At 36.4% G+C, this 21824-nt stretch overlaps 2 protein-coding genes and 1 long non-coding RNA gene across 12 annotated transcripts in view; 2 read left to right on the forward strand and 1 right to left on the reverse strand.

Annotated features, from left to right (window-relative positions):
* EML1 (EMAP like 1) overlaps nt 1–21824 on the reverse strand; it is a 134645-nt gene that overhangs the window by 11431 nt on the left and 101390 nt on the right. For 4 of the 8 annotated variants that reach the window (XM_065685365.1, XM_065685363.1, XM_065685366.1 and 1 more), the window contains 11 exons: nt 20678–20908; nt 19751–19880; nt 15389–15538; nt 13894–13963; nt 11904–12014; nt 9520–9615; nt 8866–9000; nt 7326–7425; nt 5954–6108; nt 2820–2945; nt 2433–2564 (listed from right to left, as the gene is read on the reverse strand). In XM_065685365.1, the coding sequence (XP_065541437.1) occupies nt 2433–2564; nt 2820–2945; nt 5954–6108; nt 7326–7425; nt 8866–9000; nt 9520–9615; nt 11904–12014; nt 13894–13963; nt 15389–15538; nt 19751–19880; nt 20678–20908 (1436 nt within the window). The remainder of the gene's footprint in view (nt 1–2432; nt 2565–2819; nt 2946–5953; nt 6109–7325; nt 7426–8865; nt 9001–9519; nt 9616–11903; nt 12015–13893; nt 13964–15388; nt 15539–19750; nt 19881–20677; nt 20909–21824) is intronic. The other 4 variants (XM_065685368.1, XM_065685367.1, XM_065685369.1 and 1 more) reach the window with 1 other exon arrangement.
* The window catches only part of LOC136017247 (uncharacterized), a 33351-nt gene that overhangs the window by 513 nt on the left and 11014 nt on the right, over nt 1–21824 (forward strand). For 2 of the 3 annotated variants that reach the window (XR_010613869.1, XR_010613871.1), the window contains exon 2: nt 17085–17175. This is a non-coding gene — a long non-coding RNA (uncharacterized LOC136017247). Of the gene's footprint in view, nt 1–10169; nt 10328–17084; nt 17176–21824 lie in introns of those variants that run through there. The other variant, XR_010613870.1, reaches the window with a different exon arrangement.
* Nucleotides 3115–5071, forward strand: LOC136016539 (translation initiation factor eIF2B subunit alpha-like). Its single transcript, XM_065683878.1, has 2 exons — nt 3115–3163; nt 3749–5071. Exons 1-2 carry the CDS (start codon nt 3115–3117, stop codon nt 4285–4287), a joined length of 588 nt encoding a protein of 195 aa, XP_065539950.1. The 3' UTR covers nt 4288–5071.

Consider the following 21824-nt stretch of genomic DNA (forward strand, 5'->3'; position numbering starts at 1 on the left):
GATTTTCTATATCCTAAACCAGTATCACATTGTAGCTATTTTGGTAAATTTGTTCACATTTCTACCAATTTGTAATTACTAGCCCTAAAGGCTAGGTATAAAGGATATGCTCATCACTTTTAATCAAGTGACTAATTTCAGAGATGTTACTAACACTCAAGAAATTTCAGAGAATTGCTGAGATGCAGGATTTCTGTATGCATGTTCTAAGCCACTTCAGTATTCTAGAGAGGAAAATTAGCTAATTTTTTTAAAGTATAATTTCATAGTGAATGCTGAAATATTCTCCTGAATAAACTGGAGATTCAAACAGTGCATGTAACCTGAGCAGTAAACTGCACTCATAACCACATTAAAAAGATTTTACATAGATCTCTATGACAAAAATAGGTTAACATGAAATTATTTATTTACTCTAGATAATGAATCACTGATTTATGAAACAGTCTCATACATTTCAAGTGGTTAATAAGGAGATTATTGTCAATGGAAATCTTGCCTTAATGAAGCAGTGTGTACTTGGAGGGGAAAAGAAATAAATCTAAGTCTAGCTTACTGCTGTTGCCATCAACCTTTTCAAAAATCCAGGTAAATAAAGCAGTTTCTTAAATATTTCAATAACAACGGTTTCTTAGAGAATGCCTTATATTTGGAAAACCACAGCTAAGTATAAATTGAAGCCCACTGTAAGGCAGAGTAAGCTAAATTCCAGCTCTGTTTTTCAGAGGACATAAAGGATAATACAACGGAAATTATACCCTTTTTTGAGTTGATGATTACTTAAGTATTTTTATTTCTAAGACAATAGCTTATCTGACTAATAGATTTGCTCCTGTTCCCCATATTGTACTTATCTCCACGAATGATGTTTCACTATCAAACCAAACTTCTAAATGCTCTATTCTTTAAACTGCAAACAAGTGCCAAATTTTGCACTTCTCTTCATGACTATAGGCCCTCCTCAGTAAATCTTTCTGTAATGAGAAATATATCGGAAGTACTAGCTTCTTGTTCTCCCAGTGGGTTTTAGCATGTACGCAAGTATACAAAAACACATTTAAACTGAGCAAAGGATCACAGTAGTACCTGAAATTGAGTCAAACAATGGGTTGTTTTTTTTTTTGACAAAAAAGAAACTTATTAGGAAAGCATAAAAGGTGGTACCAATGGTTTTACTCTCCACTTCAGGATATTTATAAACAAGGCTTGCACAAAACCAGTTGTGCTCTATTTCTAAATAATCAAATGAAGTCTCCACAATAAAACCCTATGCTGAAGACCAGAAAGGTCTATGTAAAAGTTTCTAGTTGTATCTTTGTCTGAGCCACTCTGAATTTCATGTGAAGGATATTTGCAATCTAGTATGTTCATATTCCTTACTGTACAATACAGTGCATTGTTATTGTAACTCAGAACAAAAAAGGCATGGGGTTATCTTTTCTTAGAGAGTTTACCAAGACAGGTCCAGGAAAATTTGGTATGTAACTGCTCACTAGTTTCTAAAAATATGTTTTATAATTGAAGTTCATAACCTAAGTCTGCTGCTATCTATTTGATCTTGCATTTAACATCCTGGTAGCAGTTCAAGAGATTTGCAAGCACATTAAGATTCTGGTGCATCTCAGGGTTTGACCATTCCCTTAGGGCACAACTATGGTATTCTTAAGAACAAAGGGGAGAGAGTCCAAATCACATTAACGTATCTTAAGCCCTTAAATTATTAGAAGGCAGGAGGAAAATGCAGTTATCTGCCTGATTCTCAGGCCAAACCCTTACTATTATTGTTTGGTGTTTTTTTTTTTTTTGGGTTTTTTTTTTTTTAGAGTGAAAGAACTACTTTTATTTTCCTTTCTATTAAGTTCTTATGCTACGGGCCAATCTGTCTTTATAACCAAGGAACTGAACTATGGAAACACGGCTCCATCTGTGGGGCACGAGAACTGTTGATCTGGTCTCTCCAATTAATTTAGAACTCAACAAAAATATGTACCTTAGAACATATGACCTTGGTTAGACAGAATAAATTCAGTTTTCCACATTCACCAAACAAGGATGATTTACCAAGTCCATATCTCTGGAGTGGGTTTACTATGAAAGACTGTTTGGCAAATGCTCTTCTGTTAAGACTGCTTCAACCTGATGCAGCAGCATACACTTCTTGCAGATGTATTATATTTAGAAAGTCTTATCAACACGAGTTTTAAGGCCCCAAACCCACACTTCTATATAATATAGGACATGGATCCATATAACCTAGGGTTATAATTCTTGGGTTTAAGAGTTTTACATCCATTTTCAGAAAGACAAATTTTATTACTCTCTTTTTTTTTGTCCCCTCAATACTTGAAGACATTTTTAATCAATTATCTTTTGAAAACCTCAATTGCTTGAGAAGTTCTATAAGAGCAGAGTTGCATTTAATAAATTTGTACCTCTATAATCTTGTTCCAGATAGGATGATGAGTGGTTGCATCCCAGAGTGTAATGTGTTTGTCATGTCCACAAGTGAAGAACTGAGGTTTAGAGGAATGTACTGCAAGTCCCCAGAGCTCATCAGTGTGACCCTACACAAGCAGAAATATTTCTTGACAATAAGGATGGCACCAACATAACTAAACACGTTTAAATAGGATTAAAATTACTAAACTGTATATTAAAGCATTAGAAAAATATGTTGGCTTAGATAGATGCATATTTATAATATTATTGCCAAAATTACTGCAATAACGAATCAAATAGATGCATGGCTATGAAACTTAACTTTAAGCAATTTACTGCTATTACACACTTTGAAAGGTTCTTGTAAGGCAATGGCTTACCTGGGTAATGGGGAAAAAATCTCCCGATAGTGTGCCCTGCAGGACAAAGTTTCTGGTGGTTCCTATTAATACAACGTCCCCTTTTCCCTCTGCTACAGTTCTTACTGGACCAAACTGCTCTGGAATCTGTGATCATAACAGACAAACAGACAAATCAGACAATTTGTCAAGTGTTCCTATTTTTAAAGATATGTGGCCTAGCAAATGCATTTTAATAAATGCTGCATAGAGAAGAAATTAATGAATATATATGCCTGACTTTCAAAAGTTTGTAACAACTTGCATCAGCTCAATAATGATCTTTATAACACTACAAGAAAAGACATCCTTATCTACAGAGCACTGTACAGTTAAACCAAGTATTTCAACAAACAGAAGTTCCTTCATGCTGTGTTGACTCGATCATATTTTAATTGCAGCTGTGACATTTCTCCATTTCTATTCAGAGCTAGTGTCAGGCTTTGTATCACTAGTACTTTCCTGCAATTAATGTTTCTTTAATTGCAACCTGTGTTCTGAAAGAGTCAGTGCGAATCTCAAATATAAAATTCTACATCCTCCCTCGAACTTAAAATAACAAGGAATACCACTGTATGAACAAATAAAAGAAAAAGAAGGATGCCATGGTTAGAAACAGCACAAGCAGCATATACCTTGTGCTGTGTGAAAAATTAAATTACCAAAACAGACATGTCATTCCAGTTGAACATATATTTGCAACATTTAATACCATATAGTAGAGTTGAAACCCTTCCTCAGAGTTTTACGCTGATTTTTGTTACGTTCAGTATGTAAACAGCGATGCAGTTCTGCCCAAACAAATTCTGCTTTAGTCTTTCAAGTTTCTACATAACAACTGAATTCATTTTTGGAATTTCTTTTTTAAATAAAACCCAATACTAACCAAGAAATTACTGAAAAAATGTAAGTACTAAAACCTCAAAAAAATCCTTGGATCATTTCGCAAAAGAGGAAAGCAGTTGTTGAGGCAAAGAAGCAATTCAGCGTTTATGTCACTGAATTGCAGCCAGATCAAGCAGGGAAAAAAATGGCAAAAGCCCTGAGGAAGCTGAACATTCCCGTGACTGTGATTCTGGATGCTGCAGTTGTCCACATTATGGAGAAAACAGACCTAGTGTTAGTTGGTGCTGAAGGTGTAGTTGAAAATGGTGGCATTATCAACAAGATAGGCACTAATCAAACTGCTGTGTATGCAAAAGCACAGAATAAGCCGATTTATGTGGTAGCTGAAAGTTTCAAGTTTGTGAGGCTTTTCCCTCTGAATCAGCAGGACATCCCAGATAAGTTTAAGCACAAAGCAGACACTCTGAAAACAAATCAGAATCTAACAGAGGAGCATCCCTGGACTGACTACACATCACCATCACTCATTACATTACTGTTTACAGACTTCGGTGTATTAACTCCCTCAGCTGTCAGTGATGAACTGATTAAACTCTATCTGTAACAGCATCAGATTCAGTGACTCTCACAGTCGTAAGACCTTGGAAGATGATACAAGTTATATGGACATGGTAAGGAGAGGACATTATAAGGATTCATGTAACTATTGGTGTTCTTGAGTTTTTAAAGAAAGATGCTACATATGGATGGACCACTGTTAAAAAAAAAAAAAGTTACTACAGCTTCTAAAGATCTAAAATTTTCTTTTTACACTGTCCCACACGACATCCTTGTCTCTGAATTGGAGAGACATCAATTTGGTAGATGGACCACTTGGTGGATAAAGAACTGGTTGGATGGCCACATGGAAAGAGTTGTGGTCAATGGCTCAAGGTCCAGCTGGAGACCAGTAACAAGTGGTGTCCCTCAGGGATCGGTGTTGGGACCGGACTTGTTGAACATCTTTGTCGGTGACATGGGCAGTGGGATTGAGTGCGCCCTCAGCAAGTTTGCCAATGACACCAAGCTGTGTGATTTGGTTGATAAGCTGGAGAGAAGGAATGCCATCCAGAGAGACCTCGACACACTTGTGAGGTGGGCTGATGCCAACCTCATGAAGTTCAACCATGACAAGCGCAAGGTCCTACACCTGGGTCGGAGCAATCCCAAGCACAGGTACAAACTGGGCAGAGAAGAGATTCAGAGCAGCTCTGCAGGGAAGGACTTGGGGGTGCTGGTCAATGAGAAAATGAACACGAGCTGGCAGTGTGCATTTGCAGCCCAGAAAGCCAACCGTATCCTGGGCTGCATCAAAAGGAGTGTGACCAGCAGGTCGAAGGAGATGATCCTGCCCCTCTACTCTGCTCTTGTGAGACCTCACCTGGAGTATTGTGTGCAGTTCTGGTGTCCTCAACATAAAAAGGACATGGAACTGTTGGAACAAGTCCAGAGGAGGGCCACGAGGATGATCAGGGGACTGGAGCAGCTCCCGTATGAAGACAGGCTGAGGAAGTTGGGGCTGTTCAGCCTGGAGAAGAGAAGACTGCGTGGGGACCTAATAGCAGCCTTCCAGTATCTGAAGGGGGGCTATAGGGATGCTGGGGAGGGACTCTTCATTAGGGACTGTAGGGATAGGACAAGGGGTAATGGTTTAAAACTTCAACAGGGGAAGTTTAGATTGGATATAAGGAGGAAGTTCTTTCCTGTGAGGGTGGTGAGACACTGGAATGGGTTGCCCAGGGAAGCTGTGAGTGCTCCATCCCTGGCGGTATTCAAGGCCAGGCTGGACAGAGCCTTGTGTGGGATGGTTTAGTGTGAGGTGTCCCTGCCCATGGCAGGGGGGTTGGAACTACACGATCTTGAGATCCTTTCCAACCCTAACTATTCTATGATTCTATGAAAGTACAAAACCATCTTGCTATTGTAATACCCTGAAGTGAAAAATTACCTCACCTTATTAATTGTAAAGAAATAAAGAAAAACACGAAAAAGTATGAATACAAGATTTGTTTTCCAGTTCCCATAGATCTTAAAAAGGAAATACTATGTTAATGAATAGGCTTTCACAAGAATAACCTGATGACTCAAATGATATTGCACTTTATCGTTGATTTGCTTTCCCACAGAACACATATACATAAGAAAAAAATAATTATTTAACAGGCTCTCTTCAGAAGACAGATAAGATTTCATTTTGAGTAGCAGAATAACTTCAATATAGATGATATTACCTCAGTTTTATGAAGTTTTTGGTAATTTCCATTCCAAGATATCAGCTTTCGGTCTTTTCCACCTCCTGATACTAATGTGCCATCTCGCAGCATACACAGTGCAAATATTCCACCCTCATGTGCCCCTTGAACTGCATGGCTTATTCTGTTGGTACCTGGATAGAAGAAGAAAAGACATTGCTACTGAAATACTCAGCTTAATAGCTCTTTTTTTCCTTCCTCCTTCACCCCACCTTGTTTCTTTACTACCTGACAAGGATTGTATTTAAAAAAAAATAATGGTGGGCATGGAGTGTTGCACCAAAACACGCAGACCTGCAGAAGAGACTAAAGTAGTACATCTTAAGAGCGCATTCCCCCAGTCTCAAAAATTAAAAGAATACACACTCAGGGAAGTTCAAACACAAAGTAAAACAGGTTGATTTAAACCTTTTTGTGAGTGTTTAAGCTAAACCGTTTGACATCTGCTGCTGCAGTAGCACTATGCATCTCATCAACAAAGAAACCATAACCCAATCACTTGTTATCTTCCCACGATATGCCACAGCCTTCTGATGCCAAGCTTGCACCACAACCCAACTAAGCTCAAGGTCTTTGTATACCTGGCAGAAAGTGCTGAATCACTCTGGAAGAGCCTGGATTTTTTTATTGATGAACATGGCTTGTTCAAGTATGTTCTTAGACTCAAAACACTTTCAAAACCAGCTACATTAGATTAAACATCTCTAATGAAGCATTACTATTACGAAGTATAAAGAAATGATTACTAATGATTCTATTACTGAAATATGCACCTTGCATCAAAGCTTGGCTAACTATGCTTAGCACAAGCAAGGGGCTGATGCAAGTTAAGAAACAACTAATTTTTCTTTATAAATCACACTTCTTTCTATCCACATTTAGGATGTTGCTGCTGTTTGCCTTCCAGCAGTCATTGCCTTCTGCTGCCTAAAAAAAGTCATCTTACTAGAAAATGCTTTTTAGGAAGTTCACCCTATCCGTCTATTCTTTTCAAATAAAGCTGAGGAATTCAATTAGATCTGCATATATTTTAGCTTGACACTGCTTAAAGAAAAGAACTCTTTCTGCATTTCTTAAATCAGTAAAAGGTATACATGCTAGCATGGCTCTGTGATTAAACATTTGACCGTAGGGAGCACATTCTATAGGACTTTGTGCTCTAGCAGTCAGGTAGGTGTTTTGTCAGTTCTTTAGGTGCTTATAGAGGAGAATCCAGACATAATCTGCCGGACTGGTTTTGGGAAAGAACTCTAGATAAGTAAAATTTGTTCTTCTGAAAATGAGGCTGCACTCATGTAAAAATTCACAGCATTGTATTACAGTTTCACTAATAGCTTAAATCTTGCCTTACCTTTCCCCCAAACCAAAATGTTTCCACTTGAGTCTCCTGTAATAGTATCACCATTTTCAGAAAAGGTCACACACAGGACAAACTTTGGCTTCTCTTGTTTCTGCATGGTTATGAAAAATATACACTCACAGCAACACACGACCCATTTATTTTAACAGTATGCACTTCAGTAATTTAGTTTAGTCTTATACAGCTCTATTATTACTTAAATATCCACACAGGAGTTAAACACATTTCTACAGTCTAAACACTTGCCCTTGCAAGGGCAAAAGATGCATCAGCTGAGGTTGGTGGCCCAATCCTGCACCCTTTAATTACAAGTTCCAGACAGAGCGAGTGATAAGGCCTTGCCAACTTTTAACGTCAGATCGATCAAGAATGCACTGAGATAAACCAAATCCCCCAAATAATATGCATAACCCTAAAGGCTTTAAGTAGTTAGAAAAGGCCAAAGATGCAAACAAGCTTTATTACTGTAATTTTTAACTCCAAAGTTTCTAGGAGAAGAATATTATTAGAGAGTTTGGCTGTAGATAAGAATTAAGAAATCATCTTCTGAAAGAATCTTAAAGCTCAGTAAAGGAAACATTGCTTCAACACCCTTCATTTAAGATACTGATGGCAACAAAAGAGTGCAATGTAGAGTGAGAAACCAAACTGACTAGATAGTAGCTTCTAAGGACATTAGTTACAATGTTTGTTGGCTACCAGTGTGTATAGCCTCTCTCTCCCTCAAATTAAGAAATGTTCTCAACTAGGGCCACCACGCTTTTCCATTAGCAACAAACGCTGAGAATAACAGAGCCATAACAGAGGCAGAAATCTGTCCAAGTAGCTTAGGAGTTAAAAATGAATGAAAGTTAAAATAAAATGTAACAAAATTTATATATGTTATCTCAGCATTTCCTCCTGATTTCACAGAGTATATTAATTGACAATGCAAAACAGTTGCTTTGGCTATTCTTGCAAGCCACGACTCCACGAGCAATTAACTAAGCCCTATTGGAGTTATCTGCAGTAACTGCACACATCCTCACTTATGCATGCAACTGCCGTAGAGCTTATATATATTTAAGAACAAAACCAAATCAAGACCTTGAAATTAGTTACATTTACCAAATGGTGGGCAGCTCAACCTGTATTTGAATTACATACATGTATGTATCTCAGCAGAACAGAGGAAAAGGTAAGAATATTCATATTCACATAATTTATGTGGTTTTGAAGGTGTTTCTTCTGACAAAATTAAAAAAAAAATAAAAAAAGAAAAAGAAAAACCAAGGTAATTTTATTTTATGTAAGGGAGAACAGGACAGGGCAGGATGGACAAGGGCAACCTGGCATAAAGACTATAGGAAAAAGAATGCAGGGAACAAAATGGTAATTATATTTCAAAACTTTATTGTGGAAGTCTTACCCATGGAAACGTTCTCTGTGCCATACCATGAATACAACCTGAGCTTCTGCAAAATTTCAGGTTTAATAATGATCAGTTGTTATTAGCACTTACTATTAACATAAAATTAAGGAAATATTTTACCTCAAATAATCCTTGCTTTTTAATAAGGGAATTCCCTTCTAGTGTCCAAAAATAAAGGTGTGACTTTCCACAAGTAACTATTATATTTGTATCAGTAGGGTGAAAATCTGCAGCAAATACAGCCTCATTAGAGCACTTGGAAGGAAAAAGAAAAACATTGTATCAAAATTTAAAACTCAAAGAAAAACAAACACTATAAAATGGTTCTCTAGTTATATAAACCTATAACTCTCAGCACAATACAAATTCTGAACTATTCATTAACACAGCAGAATTTGGTAGAATACTTCAAAGTCAGAGGATTTTAGGATTTTATAAGTTAGAATCACAAGTGATCCTTCAAAACCATGTCAGGTAATGAAAAGTTTACGACATTTAAAGATTAGTTTAAGACATTTCATTTATGTGCATGCTCTTATCATTGCTGCCTTGACTTTTCTAATCAATTCTAAAATTACAACGGTAGCAAAATTCAAAACAAACCCCTGAATTATTGGGATAGTGTCAACAGACAGAAAATATTCCCTTCCTTCATGTTCTTTGCCTTTTATAAGATGAAAGTTTTAAAAAGGCACGAGAAGTTAAAAAGACATTTCAGACAAGAAATCCAGATCTACATACAAGCAAGTAGTATTAAATATCTTATTGCAACACCTTGACATCTGCCAGCTTTTCTTCTTTCTGCCAGTCCCACACAGAAAGCACATGGTCATTTGAGTCATCCACAGAGCACAGGCTACTTCCTCCATTCTGAGGAAGAACATGGAAAATATTCATGCATAGCCCAACCAACATGAGAAACATAGAAATACACATTCAAAATAATTAAATACTTTGGTGTAGGTGAAAATATTTGTATCTATTTACACTTCAATTATTATACAGATCTCCATGAAATATAATAATTTATAAGGTCATTGAAAAATAGGGCTAAAAAGAGATCTAGAAGAGGAACTCATGCAAACTGCAGTCTTTGTCAGGAATGATGTAGGTTATCTCTTTTGAGACATCCAGTGGTAGAAATTACAAAGGCAAATGGCACATCATTTTCTATTCTATTAAGAAAGCTTTTTCTGATAATTATATTGAGCTTCTTTCTTTGTAATTGCAATCCAATTACTTCTCAGATCTGGAATGGACTCAGGGAAAAACATCACTCTTCATATAGGAATAATCGGTTATAGTAAAAAAATCAGAAAACAACTTATTCCTGATATCTTTTTTTTGTAATTTTGTCTATTATCAGTCTTTTCCTATCTTAATTCCCTAATTACTTTAATCTTTCTTCATGCACCATATTTCCTAGACATTTTCCAGTTAGTACCCATTTTTCATATCTGTGAATCCAAAATCCAGATGAAGAACTCCAACTGTGATTTCTACCTGAACTGAGGGAGAATGACTGACATCAGTCTCACAAGTGATAGGAACTGCTACAAACATCAGACCTTTCTTCCAAACAGTAGGTACTTTTTGGACCATTTTTCCCAATTTCTTTTGGTGTTTACTCCTAGTCGCATGTTTACAGTGGAATAAAGCATCAAGTAATGCCTAATGGTTTTCCAGCCCACTCAAATATGATTTCTGTAGTCTCCTGCCATCAGCTGCATTAGCTTTGACTGCACATGAGCTTGCTGGAACAGACTGAAGCTGTGGTTACACAAGCAGTCCTTTGGCAGCAAACAGTCCTTCCTCTGCTACCTACGCACAGCTGCTTGCTGCTGCCTCTTGAGCTAAAGCATCACAGAAGTCTGGGCTATCATAGAGTGAGCCTGTTTGGAGAACAGATCGATACTGGGAGAAAAGAAGACCCAAGCAAACTCTGCTTAATTTTGTTTCTATATGAGGCTGCTTTGTTGTTTTCCTGATGAATCAGGCCCCTAATACACATTTTAGACCCAGTTACAAAAATAACTGTACCAAGGCAACTCAAGAGATGGGATGGAGACAGGACTGAGTAGCCTGAAGAAAGGGCTGTCTAAAATGAGATAAGCAGTACTGCTACAGGATGGGAAGTGATGCTCAAGACTGGACGAGCTCCAACTGCGAAATCACAGCATAAAGAAAACATATTAAACACTTTCTTCTAGCACCTACCAGGAGGAATCCTCCATTAAGTACCTATTTATTCCTCCAGGGGGATATTTACGAAGTATTTCCTTGTTACTACTTTTTATTTATCCTTCAAAGGTCACCTTGAACTGTGGTGGCTTTAACCTTTGTATTCTTCACCAACTCCCCCAATTCACTCATGTCTTTTCTACTTTCTATATAATATTGTCATCAACAGATTTCAAGGAATTGTGGAAACTCTTACTGAAGTACATTTTGCCTAGGAAATACACCATTTAGCCCTCTCCTTTCTAAAAATGCTGTTAAGACAATTGGACATCATCACATACACTGCTTATGGATTCCATTCTACATGGAGGGCTTCTAGACTTGCACGTCAGTTTACAGGCTCATCTTTTCATACGGGACTTGAATTCTGCCTATGTCATCTTTTCTTACCTCCCTGTTAGAGCAGAGTTCAAAGGATGGTGCCAAGAGGCTAAAACCAGGAATCTAATTCTTTACAATCCTTTATCCATATGCCTTTATTGCTTTCAAGCAAAAGATTTTGCTTCTCTTATGGGAGCTCCGATTTTTTAAATCCAAAATCAGTGGTACAGGCCATTCTAAAGGTTGTTCAATAGTCATTTTTAGGCATAGTGAGAGGGTTAAAGGATGCAGATGTATGCAGTAAGGATACAAAATTTCAAGAACACAAATCTTTTTGCAACTCCATGTCCCTGAAGAAATTAATTGCATATTATGAAAAGCACAATGCATATCTCTGAGACTGCTGAGATACTGCTAACTTTAATAGCATCATAAACTGTTGGAAACAACTGGGTTGCAAGCTTTCTTCCTCTAAAGAGGAAACTAAGAGAAAAGACATCTTGGAGTTTGTTTTGCTCAAGGAAGCTAAATTTGAAAGACTTCAAGGACCTATTCAGCAATGATTCTTAACACGACTATTCATTCACTTTACTTACAGATTTAGAAAACGCAATGCAAGTGACAGCTCGGTCAAAAAACCCCATTCCAATGACATGCAGTGTATTCAGAGTTACAGAATCCCAGACACGCACATGTGGAGGCAATTGCTATAAAACAGACAGAAAAAAAACCAGCTGAAACATTGGTGGCAAAAAAAATCAAAACTATCAGGATTTTTAAAAATAGTAATTCATCCAAAAAACACATTTTATCACAATTTAAGATACAAAAATGATCGTAAGTCCTCTAGATTCACCCATGTCAGCACAGATACACTATAACTGACTCGCTGATTACTGTGCCTAGGACCAGCATCTTGGACTGACTATCCAGAGCATACAGCATGTCAGCTGTCAGTGATATCAGTTCACTAAAGTTAATAGGAACTGAGACAGTCATCATTAAGTGAAAAATGTTGATGAACTTGCACCATGAGGCCAGGATCATCAGTTTAAATTGTAGCAACCAAGCTAACTCTGGTCAACATCAAAGAGGAAATGCAAAAAGAAGCTTAAGAATTTCTAAAATGTAATTAATTTCCATGGCATACAAATGACTGTGAAAAAGAGCTGTATCTTCAGACTCTTCTTTACAACTGTAACCAGAACTAGACTGCTGTTTGTACATAAAATCCAAGTTATAATCAAGGGCCCAAGATCCAGCTCCCTGTGAAAGCTTCACGGTTGCCCCTTCCTCCCATCTATCCTTGACCTTGTACAGCCCAGAGCTCCACACCGGCTCAACCTCATGGAGGTAGAAATGCTCCTCAAGTCCACTAGAGGGAGCCCCAGGAAGGACTTGCCGATAAAGTTTTCTTTTAAAAATACGAGTTTAACACAGTGCCATCAACCTCTGCAAGAAAAACATCAAGGGCCGTGTTTTATTTCCCCCTTTTTCCCCTGCCCTTTTAAATAAAATGAATTTGGTTTATTACAATATCAGGAAAAAACAAAACAAAACACAACAGCCATCAGTCTTTCTTGCTTGTAAGTAATGAAATTGCTCTTAACATAGATAAATACATGAAAACAGGAATTCAAAGCCACTCCAATACCTTAGTTACATAAATGGCTTTTATATAAGCTTTCCTATATACCACATTCCCCTCAAGTGTAAACATCAAACCTGCAGATTTTATTCCACATATAAAATGGTAATTCTATTTCTGAAGTTAAAAAAATACATACCGGCAACTTCTCCAACACACAATAAAATTAAATAGTTTATGTTAGTCAACTAAGTTATCTTTGCATAAACCTTATATTGCATAACTGGGCTTTTGCTTTCCTCATTTAAAGTAGTTTTTAATCCTAAAATTCTTCTTTGACATCTACCAAAAAAATCACAATAGCTTGGCTGTGACATCAGATGCATACTCTGCTTTCCTCATGTGTTTCCTGCCTCTGCTTGTACCCAATTCTTTCTCACTTGTCTTAGCTCTTCAGAGCAATTTTCATCTTACTCTGTTCAAATAAATTCCTAGCCTACAGCTAAGCTTTACAATAATACAGGTAATAACTGAGAGAAAAATATTCTTGCTTAGATGATGGCAAGAATTTCTTTTTATTTTTCCAGCAAATAACTCAAAGCCATCTTTATTTATGTTTTAGTTTTGGTAGCTGTGGTAAGAAATGAAGTTGTATACCGTACAGTTTAATCTCTGCTCCTCCCCTTCCTTCTGACATCCATCTGACGTCTCAAATCTCTTTTGTAGCCTCACCCTTTTATGTCTCTTTTGGCGACCATCTCCAAATTTACCTTCAGTCTGTGAAAGTAACGGAACCAGTAACCACTGACCAATCTTGATAATGGAACTAAGTAACTGATAGCATGCAACAGGCACTTTCAAATTGATTTTTCCTTACTTTCAGTCCTAAAACGTAAGACCAATTTAACTACAACATGAAAAGAATATAGCATGTATCTTCTCAATAACATATTCTTATGAAATAGAAGCAACTATACGTCAGTAAAGGAATCACTCACTTTTCCATCCTTGGATGTCCCTGCAACTTGACCTGTTGCGATAGTGATCCTATCAGGATGGACAGCCAGGCTAAAAAAGGAGAGGAGCCAAACTTATATAAGCTTATAATAAATAGCCCTATTTTAGTCACATAAATCACATAGCAGACATGTAAACATTTTTAAAATATAAATCCAGAACTCGCAAAATAATTTTCATGCTCTTTTATTCAGAAAACTCTTCTTTCCTTATAAACAAGACAGTAATTTCAGCCCTAATACCCAAAAACATGTATCAAACAAGCCCCAGTCTCACTCATGTCGGGATTCATCTCACCAAGATTTAAATGACAGCAGTTTATTTTACCAGGAGTTTATAGCTTGAGCTAGTTATCTAATTTCAGTCATCACTAATCAGAGGTTTCAGAGATCTGGTCAGTACAGTCAATGCTGTCTAGTGACAATTATTGTATTGACCAGATATGCTCAATGATTTTATAGGGAGATACCAACTTCCTTTAATACTTTTCAGGTAAAAAAAGTCCTTCAGTAAGCAAGAAGAGGATACAGAAATTAGGAATTTTGATTCTAAAATTAAACTGATATTTTAAAACTGTGATCAATGTTAACTTATGTCTCTAAGAAAAAAGCAATCTAAAATTTGTATTAAAGCCTGGAGTACAGTCTATATTTGCCCTAAATCCTCACTACACCTGCTTTGCGTACAGTTCTAGAGGCCAAGTACCCTGCAAAATGAACTGTGGCAATAATACATTCAGCTTTATAATGCAGAAAGGTATCCTCTTTCCAATAAACCTGAAAGCTTTGAAATAATCTTAGGAGTCAGAAAATTTGAAAGAAAGAAATGAGATGGAACAGGTCCAAGTTTAAAATCTCCTTGTAAAACAACTAGATTATACAAATAATTCAATTGTATGAAACATGCTCACAAGATTATCAGGTCTATATCTGGCTTTGAGGGACAACAGGTGTTTCATAATGCTTAATCTGAAGAAGGATGTCAAATCAACTTCTTACATTAGGGCCCATCATCTAATCTGGATGCTCTTTTTGAGCACTGATACTGTCAAGATAAAGCGTATGTTTATTTAGATTTCAATTTAATGATACTGGTATTTCCTGGTATCTAGTATCTTTTAAGCTTCAACACAGCTAAATCACTTTGAAGCTGAAGCTGGCATGCCTGCATGGCAGCAGAGAAACCAGGCTCCTCAGGACTAGTTTACAGGGTATCTGCCATGATGTAGACATGCCTGAAGACTACAATAAAGACTGCAGATGAGAATAAAACTGTTTCATTGTTTAGACTGAGCCTAAAGGACCTGTATCTGGAACCCAGACCCAGGTAAAGATGACTTAATTCAATCCCACTTAAAAAAGGTAAGGAGAAAAGTCTGAAGAAGTTAATGTTAAATCATCCTAAAAACATAGTCATGAAAATGAGTAGATCTACCCTGAATACTGTTTTGTTAAGAAAGATTATTAGGTGACTTACCACTTCACATCATCATTATGACCAGTGTAATGTCTCTGCAGTTGCTCTTCAACATTATATAACACCACTACAGATGCAATGAAGTATACGGTTTCGCCCGTTGGAAGAAGATAGAGATTACTGCGGCAATCGCGACCCCTATATCCATAGCTAGCATGTTGGTCAAGCTGCAACAACATTATCTACCAATGAAGAATGTTAAAAATAATGAAAACCAAAATGGATTCTCTGCCCCTCTGTTTCCTGAAGTCTGCACCTCTTGGCCTGAGCACAGCTTTAACACTTGCCAGTCTTCACAACTCTCTTTCTTACAAGAATAGAGACCTAGTGAGTTCCTGAAAACCTATACTTCTCTTACAAAAAATACATGGTAAACAAGACAGTAATTTGTAGACATACTATCCCTTCACTATCCTCTGGAATTTGCTAAATGCCAGACTAAGGCAATATTAATTTTGTCCCAAGTGTATTTACTGTTTACACTGCTTGACTAATTAAAATAAAAACTTAGACTTGACGGAAACACAAATAAGTCATTCAGTACATCTCCCTGCATTACATTAGGATTGATTGCATTATCATGTGTGCAGGTTTATTGATTTCATGATTCTGGACATTATCAGCCAGATGGATACAAAACCATAAAAGGGTTACATCACCCCTTCCAATTTATTTTCATAGTATTTCAAAGGCAGCAGCCCAGATTCTGATGTTAGTCATATCAACACTAATCTAAAGTTAATCCAATGAAATAACTGGAATTAACCCAAATACAATCTCATTTAGACTGAATGTTAATTCAGCCAAATTATGTAGTTTTATTCCTCTGAAGAGTCATTAGGGACTTAAAACTATTTTGGCTTTCATTTTTTACAGGAACAGGGAGAAACAGCATTAGCAGAATTCTGGCAAAACAGGACTGCATTCTAATTCAGTCAGTATGGAGAAACTGGCTGTGATAAATATATGGAGAAGTACTGAAACCCCAATTATATGATATTAAGAAGATACTTGTGCACTATTCTCTGTGGTCAATAATAACTCAGTCAAGCTAAAATTCTCATGTTAACATTATTCAAGAAGCAAAGTCAATAGTTATCTTATTTAAATTTAGAAGTAACAGCTTGCTGTTTCTTTCCCAGTAAATGCAGAAGTAGTGATGCATACCACCCATCAAGATGTGCATTCAAAAATACAGCTTATGGGCTCACAAATTTAAATACTTCAGCCAAAGTTCCTTCAAGTTTGAGGTACTAAAATTTGAAGACATGGAAACAGCAGTATCTTCAAACTACAAAGCATTCACTATCAATTTTGAACCTATCTGTATCGGTTAGTTAACTACTCTAGATTGCTGGACAATATTTGTTTAAATTTATTTTTCTCTGTAAGGCCAGATACCATTACCAACTGAAGCCAACATAAAATACCCATAATTCAACAATATATAATCAAGTTTATAGCGAACAAGCAGTTGAAGCTAGCTTAAGAAATTGAACTTTTTTCAAGTGAAGTAAAAACATTATACAGACATCATAAGGAACAAATCTCAGTGCATAAAAATAGCTATTAAAGGTGAAAGATTACATTCTTTAGGGAAAATCCCCTTTCTTTACAATTCTTCCTGAGGGGAACAATGCTGCATTCAACCCTTTGCATGATTGCTGTTGTCAAACACTCGGTTTCTTTCTACCAGCCTTTTTTCTCAGATGCAAACTCCTGGGGTTGATCTCTCCTTCTCCTCACTCTTTCCCACACTCTGATACAGTTGCTTCAAGTTGGATTTGGTAAGTTGGCACTTTAGGAAATGTTATCTTGACCTTTTATTTTCATTTGGCCTGCAGCTTTTGTGTCAAACCTCCTGCTTGCCAAGTGAGCTGGTCTCAAATGGATCTGTACAGACCACTGCTCCCACCCCAATGTTCCCAGTGCTGATTTCTCACTCAGATTTTACCACCTCTGCTCCAGCCCTCACATTTCATCACTCAGCATTTGTTTCTTCATGTCTGATTATATCTGATGTGCCCTTAACCTTTTTCAGCTTACCCAGGTACCTGCTAACATGACTGTAAAACCCTTTCATGGTTCAGGTATGCCCTGAAATCTATACACATTAGATTTCCATCCTCCTGTTTCCCATTACAGTCTGCTTTGCCCTTTCCATTTGTCCATCTCACCTCCAATATCCTGTTTTTCTGTTCCCATTTTTACATTATAAAGCATTTCTGGCTGTAATCCCACAGCCAGGCTGATTTGTCTGCTACAAAGATTTGTCTCCTACTCCACTTTGGTTACTGTCCAATCAAACAGCTCAGCTTCCCCAATTTAGCTGGAACAAATGCTTGCAGTATTGGTAGGTTTTCTGCAGTCTTCATCTTTCTCCTTAAATTATTTTATGCTTCTCTCCCCAGCTTTTCTTCTCATCATTATAGTCAGTAAATTGGGCATTATTTTTTCTCTCTTTTTTTTTTTTTTTTTTTTTTTTTTGGTGATGATTGGTTTATTTTGTTGTTGGTTGTTTTGGGTTTTTGTTTTGGGCTTGCTTTGTTTGTTGGGGCTTTTAAAAATGTCTTTCATATATTTATAACTTCCATACACCTTTCATATACCTTTCCGTTGGGCATAACTTTTAAGTATGGATATCATGATCGGGTTTAACTGCAGATAAATTAAAATCTGAAAAAGTTTGCATGGTATTTTTGGAAAAATATGCATCCTCCTCAGTAACCATTTAGGGTTAGTTAGATCATTTTATTAATTCATACCTTCTTGATTCACAGACAACCTTTACATATAGGATTCTGCTGGGTATACAGATACACACCGGAAAGGACATATGAATATTCAAACTAATAATAATACTCCATCTGGCAAATATTCAGTTACTTAAGTAAGCTTAAGTGAGAAACTAATGAGACTGAAATTATGACCTACTAATTATCACTTCTTATAATAGTCTGAAATACTAACTTCAGCTGCCACCTACACACTGCCAGTAACAATCTGTTTTGTTCCATGGTTGGGTTTTTTGCTGTTTCAGCAAGCATCATGACACTTTCTCCTGTATCATCCTTAGGCCCCCTAAGCAAGGTGCCCCTTACAAGTATAAAAAGACATCATTCAATTCTGTTGCGATATATGGAGCGAGCCTGTAAAACAATTAGATGGTAAAATGCTTCATGCAGTATTTATCATTCTAATCTCAGCTGTTTTATTAATTTTATGGATTTTTTTGGGTTTTAACTAATCTTCAGTTATTTCTGTATGCATTATCTATGCAGATCCAGCAGAGTGGGGTAGAACCTACAGGCTCAGCTGCAACAGAAATGACAAGAATGGTTACTAAATCTGTCATTAATCTCCTGTGAATACAATGGGACTTTTGGAAACTCTCTGTGTGCATTCTGAAACCACATGCAGTTCTATTTATACAACTCCAAAAAAGACTATATGCAGCCTGTCTTCTTTTTTATGAAGACAAAGCAACTTCCTATTTGTACTGTTCAGGACCAAAACAAAAAAAAAAAGTCTCTTTCTTAAAATAGAAAACCTTATGAAGACTTCATTTCTCTAAAGATAGAGGATATTATAAATAGACTAAGATCTTATTGTGTTCATAGTTTATCTCAGATAATCTATTACTAAGATCATACAAAGCTGAAATACTTCTTTTTTCAATAAAGAATGTATTTTCTTTTTACATTTAAAAGTGAAATGTGAAGATTTCTGTATGTAATGAAATGCAGATCTCTTACAAAGTCTATAATTATGTCCACTCATCGAAGTCAGTGGAAAATTCTGGTTGTTCATTGTTTATGGTGCTTAAACACAGTTTAAAATCTAAATTCAAACATTATTTTATATACAGTAGCTTATGAATTTTATTGCTAAGCACCTATTGGTTGCAAAACACTTCAATTCAGGGCTTATTTAAGTACTGTAGTTGATTATAGCTTCCTCTAAAAGACAATGGTGCACATTTTATAAAACACAGTTTAAAACAACAGATTACTGCTGATAATCAGCAAAAAGCCTGAGCTTGTTTTATGCATACTTTAACTAATAATCACAACTCACTACATTCTTGCAATATGCCTAGCTTAATCTTTAGCTAATTGGCATGCTTCAGACTTAACCTTAAGGCAACATTTAAGCAAAATCTTTTAAGCTGCCACTCTTTACTTCACAAAGGTACAGAACTCCAGCCTCAAGAAATTAACACCTATTTACATTGGAATGTTGCTTCAGTAATGAAATGAACCCATGAGCTTAATTTTGCCACATTTCAGCTTGAATAACTATTTAAAACAAATCATTAAGAAATTACTGATTTCCAGTAGTCCTCTAGCACAGAAAGGATACACCCATTCCAGCTTAAGCCTCTTGGCTGGTAGTTCTACTTTTGCTTCCAAATTGTAAGATTCCACTTGCTCTTTGGGCATGTACATGGTAACAGGACGTCCACGAAGAAACATTTTTACGTATCCTTCCTCTACAAAAGGTCAGAAATGTTTAATGTTACACAAAAAACCCATCAGTGGAGAACTCCCATGCTCCTCCATCCCTTCCCACTTAACATTCTGGTGCATTACAATTACGGAACATGCAATCTCAAACTTAGAAATTAAGCACTACTTCTTTTTTCCTAATCATAATAACTAGGCAGATTTACGTGTTTTTGAACAAAGTCCCTTTTCCTCTAAATATTTTGAGCAGCAGAATTAGAACTAAACAATGTCATGAAGGACTATAAAACTGAAAGGAGTGAAATCAAAACTCTTTTGGTGAAAAATAATGTTGCAGTATTACATTTTTTAAAAACTAAAAATAAAGGGAAAACATCAAAGATTACAATTAACGCAGAAATGCCACTTAAATTAATTTTATTTTTTAATCAGTATTTACAGTTGAGCATCAGCATCTAAAGTATTTTCCAACATGTAGTCGCATTCTTTGCATCTCAGTGTAAAGATATGCTTTACACTCGATACAGTGTTAGAGATACATTCGAGGATAAGGAACACAAACAGTTAGTAAAAGGAATCATGCTGATGTACATGCAGAAAAGACACATGCTTTAAGTATTACTAAACATTGAAAAAAGGAATGACAACATTGACAGCACATTAAAAGAAAGGAAAATGACACACAGGAGAGAAGCTACAAAAACTGAATTGGCTGACAGAAGTGAACAGTTCTAGAAGAAAATACTAGAAGTAATGTGTTGAACTGGTAAGAAATATTTTTGGGTAGAGAAGCAAGATTAATAACAGATCTGGAAGTACTGACTTGGGGACTTCATGGGGCTTATAAAACTAGGAGATCTGGGAAATGCCATGAAGGTCTGACTAGGACTTTTGGGAACTGGCAAGGCCAAAGTGGGTGTCCTGTGAACTTCTGGTGAAGTTTGTCCAGATTCAGAACGTGCTGGCTCTTGCTGCTCCATCGGCAGATCAAGGGGTTCAGCCTTGTTCTCATGCGACTCAAGCAGTTTTGGAGTCAGTGACATCTGTAGAGTTACTAGACAGAATAATCGTGGGCACAGAGGAAATGGAAGGGCAAAAGTAACAAAATCACGTAAATGAAAAAAAAATTATACAATTTAGGACTGCTAAAATTATGCTATGAATTGTTAAGTATCATTACAACTATATCATTTTTTTAATTTGAAAACTAAGACTTTATTTTAATTGGAAATAGGCATACTCTACAAATCCTGACTAAATTAATACAAATTATTGGTTGAACAAATACACGTTATGGCTATGCTCTAATACCTACATATATGTGTATTTTGCCTTGAGACCAATTCATTTGGGAAAGAGATGTACCTGATCTGTCACAGCAAGGTTACAGCTAGGGCTCTCTAGTTTCATTTACAGAATTCATACATATAAGGAAAACAACAGAAAGCTGAATGATAAAAAGAAGCAGTGATGATGATGATGATGATGAAATAATAGTGACAGATAGTTGGAGCTTAAGATGCCTGTTAAAATGCTAGAATACTGGAACTGTTTTTAAAAATCTACTCTAATAGATCTGTATTGGAAAATAAAATATAGAGGGTAAAGCATTAAATAGCAGAGCATTACAGCAGTACTCATATGCGCATGCAACATCTATTTAATGAGCTTGAAACACATGCCGATACTATTGATACTGGTGCACTGGAAGTCAATAGATTTTCAGCGCTGACAACCACTGACTGTGCTTATCAGTCTAGGAATGAACAAAAGCTTAATTCATTGACCTGCTTTTCTCACCTGAAACTTATGGGACTCATTAGCCATCTACAGTGAAAATATTTGACCTAGTCATTCAAAATTCTGTATTAAATAGGGAGAAATGGGTACTTTTGGACAAATTAATCACATTTTAAAGCAGACGTCCAAAAGCAAGTATAGTAAATTATACAAGTATATAAATACCTTCA

The sequence above is a fragment of the Lathamus discolor genome, chromosome 6 (assembly GCF_037157495.1).
Source record: "Lathamus discolor isolate bLatDis1 chromosome 6, bLatDis1.hap1, whole genome shotgun sequence".
Lineage (NCBI taxonomy): Eukaryota > Metazoa > Chordata > Aves > Psittaciformes > Psittacidae > Lathamus > Lathamus discolor.